This window comes from Chrysochloris asiatica, unplaced genomic scaffold, assembly GCF_000296735.1.
Source record: "Chrysochloris asiatica unplaced genomic scaffold, ChrAsi1.0 scaffold00009, whole genome shotgun sequence".
Taxonomy (NCBI): domain Eukaryota; kingdom Metazoa; phylum Chordata; class Mammalia; order Afrosoricida; family Chrysochloridae; genus Chrysochloris; species Chrysochloris asiatica.
The window spans coordinates 8069175-8083865 of record NW_006408527.1 but is presented as its reverse complement, the minus strand read 5'-3'; the positions used below and the strand labels follow the sequence as shown (position 1 = coordinate 8083865).

The following is a 14691-nucleotide window of genomic DNA, read 5'->3' as shown; positions in this document are numbered from 1 at the left end:
GGAATTGCATGTTAGGAGTCCTGATAGGACAATGGTTAAGTGCTCAGCTGCTAACCGAAAAGTCGGCAATTTGAACCCACCAGAGAAAGCTGTGGCAGTCTGCTTCTGTAATGATTGACAGCCTTGGAAATCCTAGGTGTGGGGCAGGTCTGCTCTGTCCTACAGGACAGCTATGAGTTGGACTCAATGGCAGTGGATTGGTTTGGGGCCTGTTTTCCAAAGTGGCTACAGTGTTTTACAGTGTCCCCAACAATGTACGAGGGTTCCAGTTTTCCCGAATCCTCATGAAAATCACCTTTTAGATTAAGCCATCTTAACGTGTATAAAGTAACTCTGGTAGTGTAGTTTACAAGTCAGGCTGCCAACTTCAAGGTCAGCAGTTCGAAACTACCAGCTTTTCTGCAGAAGAAAGATGAGGTTTTCTGCTTCTATAAAGATTTATAGCTTCAGAAATCCTATACAGGGACATTATGAATCAGAACTGACTCCACGGCACACAACCATCACCCCACCATTGTATATAAGGAGTCCCGGTATGGCTCTGCGGGTTAATGTGCAGGACTACAAGGTTGGTTTGAGCTATGAGGTTAGCGATTCAAGTTCACCAGCCTCTCCTTGGAAACGCTATACAGGGTTGCTATGAGTCGGAACGGAATCCATGGTTTTTAACCACAATAACAATAAATGTGTATAAAGTGGTATATCTCTGTGATTTTGATTTGCATTTCCTTACTGACTGATGATGTTGAGCGTTTCTTCATGTGCTTATTGGCCATTTTGTGTGTCTTCTCTGGAGAAATGCTTTGTTCATGTTAAAAATGGAGTTGTCTTTTTATTGTGGGGTTGTTGAATGTTCTTGTATATACTCTGCAAACAAATCTCTTGCAGATTTTTCATTTCCAAATGTTTTCTCCCATTCTATGAGTTATCTTTTGATTTTCTTGGTAGTATCCTTTGAAGAGCAAAAGTTTTCAAATTTGACGAAGTGTAATTTATCTTTCATTTCTTCTTGTTGTTGTGCTTTTAGTAGCGTATCTAAGAAGCCATGCAGATTTACTCCTTTAAAACGTCCTTGTAACCTCACTTAACTTCATTAAAAATTGCATTCAAACATCACTTCCTCTGGGAAGCGTTCTCTGAGGATTTAGCCTGATGTACTTGCTCAGTCTCTATCTGTTTATGATGCTTCTGTTCGAACTCATAGTGACCCTATCTAGGGTTTTCAAGGAGCAGCTGGTGAGTTTGAACCGCTGACTTTGCGGTTCAAACCGACCTTTTGGTCTAGTGCATTCTCCTGCAGTGCCTCACCAGGACTAGGGTGAAATAATTAAATGTTTAACCAGATAGAGCAGGCTAATTTTTAAGTTGATAATTTTGAATGGCCTGGAAATAATATAAATTCTAGCATCAAAAAGGTTCCCTACCCTTGCTGTATAGGGTTTCCTTAGATTGGCTGGTGGGTTTCAGCCGCCGACCATGTGCTTAGCAATTCAGTGCTGATTCTATATTACAGCCAAGAAAACCCTTTGGAGCACAGTTCTACTCTTTAACACATGGGGTTGGTTGCATGGTATGGTTTATGAGCCAAGGTTTTTTTTTTTTATATTTTTAAATGGTTGGAATAAATATCAAAAGTAGGGTATATAAGAACTCTTATTAAAACTATTTCAAAATTTAAAAAAATGCATTTAAAAAATCAAAAGTACATGATTTCATAGTATGTGAAAATGATAAGAAATTCAAATGTCAGTGTTTGTAAATAAATATTGATTTATTCTTGGGATGCTTTCATTCTACTAGGGGCAGAATTGAGTAGCTGTCATGCAGACCACATATGGCCTGCAAAACTGAAAATATTTACTATCTGCTTTGTTAAGGAGAAAGTTTGCCAATCCCTGACTTGAGCTGAAAAAGCAAGCCAGCACAGCTTGACCTAGGTGACACTAATGATGAATAACTAATACAAACGTTTACTCTGGGACCGGAAGCCAAAAGTATTATGTTGGCCACCATCCCACCCCTTGACCTTTAAGCAGGTGGGGTCAAGTTCACCATGTGATTCTCCTAGCTGCAGCCTGCTGCTCTGGGCAGCTCTGAGTTACCAGCAGTATGTATATGACACAACCTTTTTCTTTGAGTGTGATGGTGAGTCTGACATTTCCTTTCCAACCACTGTCTGGAAGTTTCCGCTCAACTTTAGAGATAAATGTAGAGACCAAGTTAATAATAGCCTTCTTTGCATTACTGTAGAATTGTAGGAGTTTGTGTGACCTATAATGTTTATCTTTTAGGTGTTTAAAGACAATTGGTGCAAAAGGGAAGTCCTCAATTTATATGTGTATTGTAAAAATGCTCCTGGATGTAATGCCAAGATAACTCTTGGGCGATACCAGGTTGGTATTACTCGTGATCAATATTTGTTTTGCCTGTTATCATTTTTCCAGTGATGTGTGTTCAACACCTTTATATGACAGTTAGTAAGCGTTATAGGGGATTCACAGAGCTGATGGTGAAAATTCACAGGCCAGCGACACAGTAAGCTGCAATGCAACAAGCCAGGACTAAGATGTGGGTGGAGAATTCCATTCTGTATGAACGTGTGAATGGCATACCATATTATATTAGACCTTAATTATTGGCTAGGGATCCTAGAGCCAAAAGATAAGGTATAGGGTATGCTGGGCCAAAGGAACGTTCAAGCATGGACATGTCACATGTCACCATGAAGGACTGGGAGAGCCAGTGCAAATTCTTGAGATGGTCTGACCCACAGCCTGTCATGGGAGTGGCAGAGGATGGGCCGGTGTTTCATTCCTCTGAGCATTCAGTCACTGGTCACCGTGAGTTGGGGGCCTAATTGTCAGCAGCAAGCAGCAACAATACATGGTTGAGAACAAGAGGATGAGTGCAGGTGGTGCTGATGGGAGATGTGATTGTGATGGGCCCTCCCCCAAAGCATTTACTCCTCACCACATGTGGTGGTGGGTATTTCCCGGAAGCTGTGTGCCATGGTCTCTGAGTGATGATCTAATAGCTAATGTCCAGATAGCATGGGCCCGATCCCACCTGCTGGATGTTCTTTAAAGGTGCAGCACTGAAGTGAGATGCACACAAGCCAAGTCTTTTCTGTTGGTGAAGGGGAGTTGAGTCCCTTTAAAATGAAACTACTCTACTTGTCCTCCTGTCCAACTGGGGAGGCAGGTTGTTAGTGGTAAGCTTCAATATTATTATTTGGCTCTTTACAGAAACGTTTGCTGTACAGAAATGCTGCAGATGTGCCGGCTCTGTCATGGCAGACTCTTATCAGAGTTGATCTAAAACTCAGGCTTCCAGGGAATGGCTTGGAGGTGGTTGTGATTTTCCCCTCCTACCTACAGATTTTGGAAGGCATGTTTTAGGTGATTCAGTCTCTTCTCCATCACCTCCAACTCCCCACAGGCACTGAGCTGTGTTAGTGACTAACCTTGTTAACCCTGGGATTTCCTGGGAGGTTCACAGGACATTTTTGTGCTTTCGTATGACAGCCCCTCACCACTTGTTTTGAATATTAGATCTTAGAGTAGAACCCATTTTCCAACTTTTTTGTCATTCAGACTGAAAAGGAAATGAAGTTCAAAAATGGACCGTTAAACAGTTTTCGTAACCAGATCAGGGTTACGAAAAACAGGGGTTGTTTTCTTTCCACCTGTTTCTTCACTACCTTCCCTTCATTGCTGTTCTCCCCCTTTCAAGGTGAGATATAGCTTCTCGTAGGTAGCAGAGTCTAGATGAAAGTTGACTGTTTTGGTGGAGAGTTGAGAGGCTAACATTGGTAAATTTTGGAGCAGGTGTAGATTTCAGTTGTTGTCACCATTTGTTTCTTACTGAACACAAAGATGAAGAGCTACAGTGAAACCTCAGCTTTCGGTCTTTGACAGAAGGCAGTCTTACCACTTTTCTGTCACACCCTACTAAGAACACGACTTTTTTTTCGCTTTTATAGGACTGGGAAAGAAACTAAGCCATTTTTTATGGTTTGCATTTTTACTCAAATTATGTACAAGACCTATGCTTATACTGGACTTAAAATACTGATGAAGATCAGAAACCACAGCCTTCAGTATGTGTTGCACCTCAATATAAAGAAAACAAAAAATCCTCACCACTATCATGATACATGAAGAAAAGATTAAAGTTGTCACAGACTTCATTTTGCTTGGGTTCCACAATCAACATTCATGGAAGCAGAAGTCAAGAAATCAAACAACATATTACATTAGGCAAATTTGCAATTAAGTGGTCAGAGCTATCCCTCAAAGGTTAAATTGGAGCATAAAGTGCTATTTACCTAACACTTACATTGTGTTAGCTATTATTAGTAATCTAGAGATTATTTAAAGCATATGGGAGGTTATGTGTAGGCTATATGCAATACTATGCCATTTTATATAAAAGACTTGACCATATTCAGATTTTGGTACCTGCGAGGGCCCTGAGACTAATCCCCCATGGATACTGAGGTACAACTGTAATTGTTTTCATGAAAAATATTTGAGGTATCCTTCTCTGACAGGTGTCTTCCTTACACAGGTTCCTAGTTTTGCAAGTCTTGCTGTATAGTTTTTATCTCACTGTTGATAAATGTTTTGCTTTCCTTTAAAAAAGTCAAAAGCCAGCAAACTTTTTTCTCTAAAGAGCCAGATGATATTATAGGCTTTGCAGGTCATGTGGTTTCTGTGTCAACCATTCATGTTAGTGGGAACACAGCCATTGACAATATGTGTACAAATGGATATGGCAGGTTGTCAGTATAATTACAAAATCAGATGGCAGGCTGGAATAGGCCCACAGGTAGCTTGCCAACCCTTGTCTTAAAGTGTATTGCAAAGAGACAAGTTCATTGTTGTTGTTAAGTGCCGTCAAGTCGATTCTGACCCATAGTGGCCCTGTATAGGGTTTCTGAGGAGCAGCTGGTGAGCTTGAACTGCTGACCTTGCAATTCAAAGGGCTTTGCAGTCTGGTGCATTAACCCACAGTGCCACACCAGGACTCCAAGGTATTATAAATGGTCAGCATCATAATAATTTACAGTGGTCCCGAGGTTTTGTTTTTTTTAAACTGAGAAGTTCCGGCTTTTAAAACTCTACAATGTGAAGAACCCTGGAATGACTGCTGTGCAGATCCGCATCTTCTGATGGTCTAGTTAAAAATATTTTCTGATTTTACAAGTCTGGCCATGCCCAGCTTCCTTTTGGAATCCTGTATTTCCTCCTTCTCCTTTTCGATCCCATTTCTGAAATAGCTTCCTCTCTTTTCTTTGTCTTCCCTTAGTCTTTCCCTTTCCTTCCTTCATTTAGTTAGATACACCCTGCCCTTCCCTTTTTACCTTTTGCCCCATCTTTTACTATCTGGGGACGGAAAGGGAAGGCTCACGAAAGAAATAAAAGATGTTCTTGATGAATTAATAAATTAACTGGCAAGCCTAAGAAAAATAGGAAGAACTAAATAAGCACTGGACTGCTAACCTCAAGATCCACAGTACAAACCCACAAACTACACTGTGGGAGAAAGATGAGACGTCTGTTCCCATAAAGATTTGCAGCCTTCGAACCTTTATATATAAGGTTGCTATGAGTCAGAATTGATTTAATGGCAGGGAAGGGGAAGCAGAGAATAAGTGTGAATTAGTAGTAGATAATCTAAAACAAATCCGGCATACTTCCTTCTTTACCATTCTCCCCCTGCCCTCCAGCTTCCTTCAAACAAAGAATTTCACAGCCTTCAGTTCTGACAGCCTTCAGGCAGAGGCTGAGGGGACTGGCTCTTCTTTCTGCCTTCCCTAGTGGCTCCCCCTCCTGCTGCCATGGATAGTAGGTGACACTGGCCTGTTGTTACCTGTTGCAGGACCATCTTCTGCAGTGCTTATTTCAAGCTGTGCAGTGTTCTAACGAGAACTGTCGGGAAGCAGTCCTACGGAAAGATCTGAACCAGCATTTGAGCACATACTGCCAGTTTCGAGAGGAAAAATGCCTTTATTGCAAGAAGGGCGTGGTTGTCATCAGCCTGCAGGTAGAAATTACCATCTGCTTTCTGGGGCTACATTTTTTATCACAGTGCCTGAGTGATCACAGTGGGTCCGGTAACATGCCAGGAGCATTTATGGATTTATTTCTGTACAGAATCAGAATGAAAGAAGTTTATCACTTGGGAAGCGGACGTTGAGAAGGGTGAAAGCAGTGTCACTGAATTGTACACGTGGAAATAGTTGAGATGGCACATGTTTTGTTGTGTATATTTTTACCACAGTTAAAAAACAAACAAACAAGAATAAGTTTATCTTAGAGAAGCTCTGTAGAAAGCTTGAAACCTTGTTGGCAGAAGTCTACTATCAGCAAAAATATGATTTGAGCTGTGTGCACTTGTGTGTAAAGAGCGATGCTGGGTCCTGGGTCACAAAGAGGCGAGGAGAATGTCTGCACTCAGGCAAAGCAAGAGATGGCCATAAAAAAAAAAAAAAAGCACACAATACCTTCTGCATGCGCTGAGGGAGCCATATTGATACCTCCCATAGTCTGCTTTCTGTGAGTCAGGTGCTCTCTGACCACTTTTTTATGCTTACAATTTTATTTTGTTGTTGTTGATAATATACTCATCAAAGCATACATCAACACTTTCTACATGTACCATCTAGTGCCACTGACATGTTCTTCAAGTTGTGTAACCATTCTTACACTGCTTCTCTGAGTCGTTCCTCCCCCACTGATACAAACTCCCTGCCCCCTGACGTTCCTGTCTAATCTCTCAAGTTGTTGCCAGTTTGATACTGTATAGTTTCTAAAAGAGTACATGCTCAGGGCAGACCCTTTTTACTAATAGAGCTATACAATTGTTTGGTTTTAAGAAGGCTTCAGAAGCTATTTTTGGTATAAGGTTCTATTTCAGGGCAGTAGTTTCAGGAGTTCATACAGCTACCATGGCTCCAGAGAGTCTAGAGTCCATGAGAATTTGAAGTTCTATTCTGCATTTCCCCCCACTTTGGTCAGGATTCTTTTATAGAATCTTTGATCAAAATGCTCTGCAGTGATAGCTGGACAACGTCCAGTTATGGGGCCACGTGACAAAGGAGGCAGTTCATGGAAGCAATTAGCACACATTCCATTTTCTCCTCCTATTCCCCACTCTCCTTTCTGTGTTTCTCTAGGTGAATAGAGACCAACTGTTGTGCTTTGGATGACTGCTTGAAAGCTCTTAAGACTCCATACACTACCCATAGAACTGGGAGATACAGCGGAGTCACTGAACATATTATTAGGCCAGTTACCTGGGATGTCCATGAAACCAGGACCCTAAACCTCCAAACTATGGAACCAAATCCCATAAGGTGTTTGGTTGTTCATAAGCACTCTCAGCAGCTACTCTTTTTTTTTTAATTATTATTCTTATTTAAATATTGCAGGCCTTTTGGGGGAATAATTGGAAATTTAAATTTTATAATTGAATTGTTATACCATGGAAGCAGCCATCTTTAATCCCTTCTGGAACTAGGCCATAACTTCCTGTACAGTGTACGCCACATAGCATGTATCCCCTGAGAGATACATGTATATGTAATCACTGCAGGTCTATAAACGAGAAGCCTGAGAAGCAAGTGTTGACTTTGTTTCATCACACTTTCTCTGTTTCAGAAACATGAGGAAAATTTATGTCCTGACTACCCAGTATCTTGTCCCAACAAGTGTTTGCAGATTATTCCAAGAATGGAGGTAACTAAATATGAATCTACTCTTTCGATGGCACATAAGATAGTAATCCTTGTGCTGCATGTTGGATAGAATCCCATTGGCAGAGGCCCAAGGTTTAAATTATAACTATCATAATTGTCTGCTTGTCTTCCCTTCCCTTTCCCCTGCTGACTCTTCTCAGATTTCATCATGGCTTTTCTTCTGCCAGGCCTTAGCATAGCTTTTCTCCTCCCAATAACCCCTCTTGCTCCAGTTCCCTCGCTTCATCCCAAGCCACCCTTGACTCCCTGCTAGCTGCAATTGCAGCAGACAGTTGGTGAATCAGTGATGAACTTCCATAGCTTAGACTGTCCCTTTTACAGGTGGATAAGCACCTTGCTGTGTGTCCTGAAGCGGAACAAGCCTGTCCATTTAAGCGCTACGGCTGTACCGTAAAGGTAGGAAATGCCTTTCTCCTCTGCTTCGACATTCGACTGTGCCATTCATGTGAAGAGTTCACTGTACTCTTTGACTCTAGCCCAGTTGCAGAAGAACCTATAAAACTAGCAATTATTTATAATTCTGACTCTCCTGTACCAGGTTTTGGGACTTTCTAGAAACATTCATCCCATAATCACAAATAAAACCAGTCAGTCACTGAGTATTTTGAAGCAAAGTTTATTTGAAATCATTTTAAAAACATATGCTAGTGTCTTTTAAACACTTTTAAAGGGTATTATTCAATAAATTTTATAAATAAACCTTGATCTTTACCTAAGTCCTTTTAATCAATTATTTTAATTTGTTGTCCTTCTGAAATAGATAATATGCTTAAATGTGTAAAACCAGTTTTATATATTAAGGTATATTCTCATAGGAAATTTTCTGTAAATCTAAAATTACTGCAAAATAAAAAGTTTATTTAAAATAAATAATGAAACAGCTAGAAGAAAATAAAAGTGAATTTTCTTTCTGTTTTTGAAATAAAGGCCTCTTTCTAAGATAACTGGTGTGGTGCTGTGGGTTAATGTGCCAGACTGCAAAGCCGTTTGAACTACAAGGTCAGCAGTTCAAGTTCACCAACTGCTCCTTGGAAACCCTATACAGGGTTGCTATGGAGCGGAACTGACTTCACAGCACGTTAACAACAAGAAGATAACTAACACAAAACCAAGAAATCATCATTTTAAGGTTTAACCACAAATATTGAGGTTACATGACTTATAGTTAGAAGACCAAAAGAGAGGAACATGCTCAGCATTTCTCAAGCTGAAAGAACTGAAGAAAAATTCAAGCCTCAACCTGAAGTTTTGAAGGATTCTATAAGAAAAATATTGAATGATGTAGGAAGCATCAAAAGAAGATGGAAGGAAGGCACTGTTGGCCGATGGTGCATGGAGGAGATTGTAATCATTTCAATGAAGCAAAGTGCAGTTGGTTGAGTGTAAAACTGATTTTCTGCAATGCAAACTATCACCTAATTCATAATAAAAGTTAAAAAAAAAAAAAAAAAAAGAGCCCTGGAGAGACCTAAATAGTTAAGCTCTTGTCTGCTAACTGAAAGGTTGGTGGTTCAAACCCACCCAGTGACTCGGTACGAGAAAAACCTGGTGTTCTGCACCTGTGACAGTTACAGCCTCGGCAGCCCTATGAGGCAGTTGTGCTCTATCACGTGAGGTTGTTATGAGTTGGAATCGACTTGACAACATCCAACAACAGCATAGGGTTTTTAACATACCACAAAGTCAAATGGAAAACTACAAGCTGAGGAGGGGAAAATAGTTGTAACAACAAAAGGGGCTATTTTCTTAACTTACAAAAATTCATATATATTATTAAAATTAAAAGAAAAATGTTGTTGTTGTTGTTGTTAGTGCCGTCGAGTCGGTTCCGACCCATAGTGACCCTGTACAGGGTTTCCAAGGGTGTAAATCCTTACAGGAGTAGAAAGCCTCATCTTTCTCCCGCAGAGCGGCTGGTAGTTTCGAACCGCTGACCTTAAGGTTCGCAGCCCGATTCATAACCACTACGCTACCAGAGCTCCTAAAAGAAAAATAGGCAACGGAATATTTAGATACTTCCAGGGGGCGGGGTATTAAGTGGCTGATAAATTAAGGAACAATAAAAGATGTTCAGTTTCACGCCTGTAACTTATAATAATTATCACCATCTAATTTTATTATCAAATTGGCAAAGATGAGAACATTTGATATTATCCAACTTTTGTTAGGGAAGTTTGGTTATGTCTTTGAAAATAAAAACAAGCCCACACATTGACTTCTAGTTCCACTACTATATTTATCTCACAAATATCCTTTTTAGAAGTATGTAATCATTACATAAAAGTGTTTATTATAGTATTATTTATATAGCAAAACCAAAAAATCCAATTAAACTAAAAACAACATATAAGTCTCTCACTTTAGGACTGACTGCACAAGAAAGCATCAAAAAGTTGATGGAAAAATTTCATTTTCTTTCAATTCCATTTTTTCCATGAACTTTTTAAGTCCCCCTGGCATAATTATGTATTCATTTTTTGGAATAATTTGCTTCTGACAAAAAGAATGAGATGTATCTTTGTGTGCTTATAATAGAAAGGTATTTATTTCAAGTGAGTAAATAATTACCAAATATTAAATATGGCATGATCTTATTTGTATGAAGATGCATATATAAAAAGGAGTTCTTTGAAAAGTTTATAGAAAAATTCCATTTTCTTTTCATTCCATTTTCCCATAGACTTTCTGATGATACCTCGTTTATATTTCCTAAGTCTGGTGAATGAGACAAAGGAATTAGGAGGATGGAGCCAAGAGTATTTTTACTTTTCATTTTTCATCTCATTATCCTGCTGTGGTGCTGTGGGATAATGAACTAGACCGCAAGGTCAGTTTGAACTGCAAGGTGGTGGTTCAAACTCACCAGCCGCTCCTCGGAAACCCTATACAGGGTCGCTATGAGTCGGAACCGTCTTAACAGCACTGAACAACAGTATTATTTAACAGGAGTTCTGGTGTAGCACTACAGGTTAATGCGCTGGACTGCAAGGTCAATTTGAACCACAAGGTTGGCAGTTCAAGCTCAGCAACTGCTCCTCGGAAACACTATAGAGGTTTGCTATGAGTCAGAACTGACTCGACGGCGCTTAACAACAGTAACTTATTATTTAATAGAAGCAAGTAGTTTTCTTCTTTTAAAAGCCATTTGAAAAATGCATTACAGAAACTTTTAAAAGAATTTGTCAAAGAGTGCATACATTTGTCGTGTATGAAATTGGTGACTGGGTGTCTTAGCTGCAAAAAAGGATAGGATCTGCCTGTGTAATGCTTGAAATACAATAGGAGTAGCATTCATCTCCAGAAGGATCTTCACAGTTAGGCCCAAACTGCTCGTTTGGTTGTTCTCTAGAGCTTAGTACTAGAGCTGGGGATGGTTGGGGAGTTATTCTCTGGAACCCTTTTTACTAAAGGGGTCAGCCCTAACCTAAAGGGAAATTGCTAATGAATGTCTCTTTAGAGTTTATAGAGCACCTGGAAAACCTTCTGTTTGCTTTTACTAGTACTATAGTCAGTTTGCATGGAGTTCTTGGGAAGTATAAATGGCTAAGTGCTTGGTTACTACTTGAAAAGATTGGCGGTTCACATCTACCCAGAGGTACCTGACAACCTATGTCTAACAGATCACATATTGAAAAACTCTGTGAAGCACGGTTCTACTTTGACACACATGGGGTTGCCATGAGAGGAATCAATTTGACAGCAAAACATTAAAAAATAATCAGTTTGCAATGAAAATTAATGGTCAAGGAAGAAGGAGCCATTTCTTCTTACAAATGTATTCTACGTTTTCAAAGGCAACAGCTTGCATAGGGTAAAATTAAAAGTAGTTTGTATATTTTCAGACCATGAGAGCAGGACAGTGATGGGAAGTAGCATATATACGTGTTTGATAGGAGAGAAAACTAGTCTAGGATTAAAACTGAACTGACGATAACCCACCAAGAAGATACGATTTTATATGGGAATAATTGAAAGATAATGAAAACTACATTTAACCCACAGCCATATACCTTCAGGGCAGAGAAGGAAGTCAGTGCACAGAATTTTGAATAGTGACCTGATTCTCTATGTTTGTAACTCTAAGATTATCTCATGATACTGTAGAATCCTAAAGCTGGCAAAGACTTGGAGGAAGCAATTTTTCCTGTGTACACTATTAAAGTAAACAAAGTTGTTAAGGCTCTGTTCTATCAAATTATATATATTACCTTTCCTCAATTTTGAAGCCTTTCAACAGCCTTAACTTGCTCAATATTTTTCTTTCCATATCGAAGGATAAACGAGGGAACCTGAAAGAGCATGAGAATTCAGCATTGCGAGACCACATGCTTCTGGTGTTAGAAAAGAATTTCCAATTAGAAGAACAGGTAAATATATAAGGCCTCAAATATTAAGAGAAGCCACAGAATTATTTGTAGTTTTCTGCTTTATGTTGGTATTTTTATATTCTCTGATTCCATATAAGTCAACTATTTGTCTTCTAAATAGTAAAATAGACTCGGGATTATAGAACATTAGAACTGGGAATGCCTTTGAGATCATTGGGTTCAGTCCATCCCTCAACTAATAGAATAACTAAGCTCAAAGGACTTTGTGATATATTTGTAACTTGTCAGTGTTAGAATTGGATCTTAAACCCATATCCATCTGATTCTAAGCCCTGAATGGTATACCACATGGCCTCTCAACCATTTGTCCACACATCTATGAAGCTAGTAGGTGCCTGATGTTTTAAACTTAGATTATTATTACCATGAAGTTAATAATATCCATGACTGTCTGTTCTAGAGTTACGGACAGTCTCTTGGTTATGAATGAGATCTGTTCCTAACTGTGCCTGGAAGAATTTGTAGACCAGTCAGAACAGGTTCATAAGTGTTCATATTTAGCCTAACTTCAGTGCAAGAAAACAGCTAATGAAAGTGATTGTGATGAAGAGTTTGTTGCCAGTAAGGGTGGGTTCAGAGTAAGGGTAGGTTCAGTCCTTTTAGAGTGAGGGAAAATTTACATAACATTAAAGCAGGCCTTCAAAGATGGCAGCCAACTGTACCACTTTGAAGGTGTATGACTTTCCAGTAAACCACTTTTTTTTTTTTTTAAGTTTTTATTGTGAATTATGTGATAGTTTACATGGGAGAACATTAGCTTTGCATTCATCCTATCGTGTATCATTTCATTGCCATGATTACAATCCCCTCCATGCATCATCAACCAACCAAAGGGTATACCCTGCAAGCCTACCCCTCAGTCGTCAGCACACAGTCCCTCTCCCTCTCTGGGTCTAGAGTCCCCAGCCGCTCCATCTCTCCACGTCGTCGTCTCTGCCAGTGAACCACTCTTAAAGCATCAAAATCTGGAAAGGGCTCACCATACCTCTTACGAGTCTCCACTCTAGGGCTTCACCCCATAGTTTTTCCCATTCCAAATTGTAAACATTCTGGTTTGTTCCTATTTCCACTTCAATACAGGAATTCCTATGTTATAGGACAAGTAGGAGTTATCTGTAAATTAGATATTTATCACTCAGAGAATGCCTGTATATATTTTAGGTTTTTGATATGTTTTATTAAGTGTTGTCTTCTGTCTTTGAGAAGCTTGCAAACTGATAATTGCATGCACGCTTATTTCCTAAATTTGTAATAATCAGCCAAAATTCTGTGTTCCTGCCTTGGTGTTAGGGACATTCATTGTTGTTAAGTGCTATCCAGTCAGTTCTGACTCATAATGACCCTGTATAGGGTTTCCAAGGAGTGGCTGGTGATTTTAAACTGCCAACCTTATAGATCAAACTGACCTTGTGGCCCAGTGCTTATCTGACAGCGCCACACTAGGACTTCAGGGCTTTCATTGTTGTTGTTAAGTGCTGTTGAGTCCGTTCCGACCCATAGCGACCCTGTATAGGGTTTCCAAGGAGCAACTGGTGAGCTTGAACCATCGATCTTGTGGTTCAAATGACTTTGAAGTCCAGACCATTAGCCCACAGCGCCACACCAGGACTCTGGGGGCATTCGTTTGTTGTTGTTAGGTGCCATCGAGTTGGTACCGACTCATAGCAACCCTATGTACAACAGAATGAAACACTACCCGATCCTGGGCATTCATTCATAGTAGACCTCAAAACAGGCAGTCCATCTAACTCCTATTTACCCTTTAATGCAGGGCTTCAAACTGATTCTGTCATGGCTGATGAATCAGAATAGGAACAGACCTAAAGTTTTACAATTTGGGAGATTTGTCATGGTAACCAGAATGGGAAAGAGATTTAGAGTAGGTGTAGTGAGCCCTTGTTGGTGTGTTGAATACAGATTGCAATAGACTCTACAAGTAAACTAAGTTTAGAACATTGTACATTCCATTATTTTATATAGTTATTCATACTTGCCTTGTTTGTGAAAGGATTTAAAGGCCAAAAATTGGATCTAATATTTGTAAGTAACCAAACCACACCCACTGGTGTTGAGTCCATTCTGACTCATGGCAACAGAGTACAACCATACTGTAAGATTTTCTTAGCTGAGATCTTTATGGAAGCAGATCACCAGGCTATTCTTCTGCAGTGCTGTTGGGTGGGTTTCAACTGCCGAACTTTTGGTTACTAGATGAGCACAAAACATTTAGTAATATGGAGTTAGCTGAGGATTTTAAACAGAAAAATGTTTGGCCAACTAATTGTCTTTTTTTTAATTCAAGTATTTTTTATTAGTTAAGCTTTGGTTTTAAGAAGACTTCAGAGAGTATTTTTGAAAACTGTAGCCTTTTTTTCCCCCTCTTCTTTTTACTTCTGGTTGAGCTCTGATCATCCAGTTACTGAAGCCAGGATAAGTGGGTATTATCTGAAAGTGTGGGTGTTCTTATGCATATGCCCTCTCTTCTTATCAGCTGGACGCTTCACTCTCTGCTCTAGTCCTCTGTGGCTATGTCACTGACTC

At 39.6% G+C, this 14691-nt stretch overlaps 1 protein-coding gene across 2 annotated transcripts in view; it reads left to right on the top strand.

The window, feature by feature from the left end:
- The window catches only part of TRAF5 (TNF receptor-associated factor 5), a 42396-nt gene that overhangs the window by 10269 nt on the left and 17436 nt on the right, over positions 1-14691 (top strand). The window contains exons 5-9 of one of the 2 annotated variants that reach the window (XM_006834031.1): positions 2292-2393; positions 5884-6048; positions 7665-7742; positions 8084-8158; positions 12037-12129. In XM_006834031.1, coding sequence (XP_006834094.1) covers positions 2292-2393; positions 5884-6048; positions 7665-7742; positions 8084-8158; positions 12037-12129 — 513 coding nt within the window. The remainder of the gene's footprint in view (positions 1-2291; positions 2394-5883; positions 6049-7664; positions 7743-8083; positions 8159-12036; positions 12130-14691) is intronic. The other variant, XM_006834032.1, reaches the window with a different exon arrangement.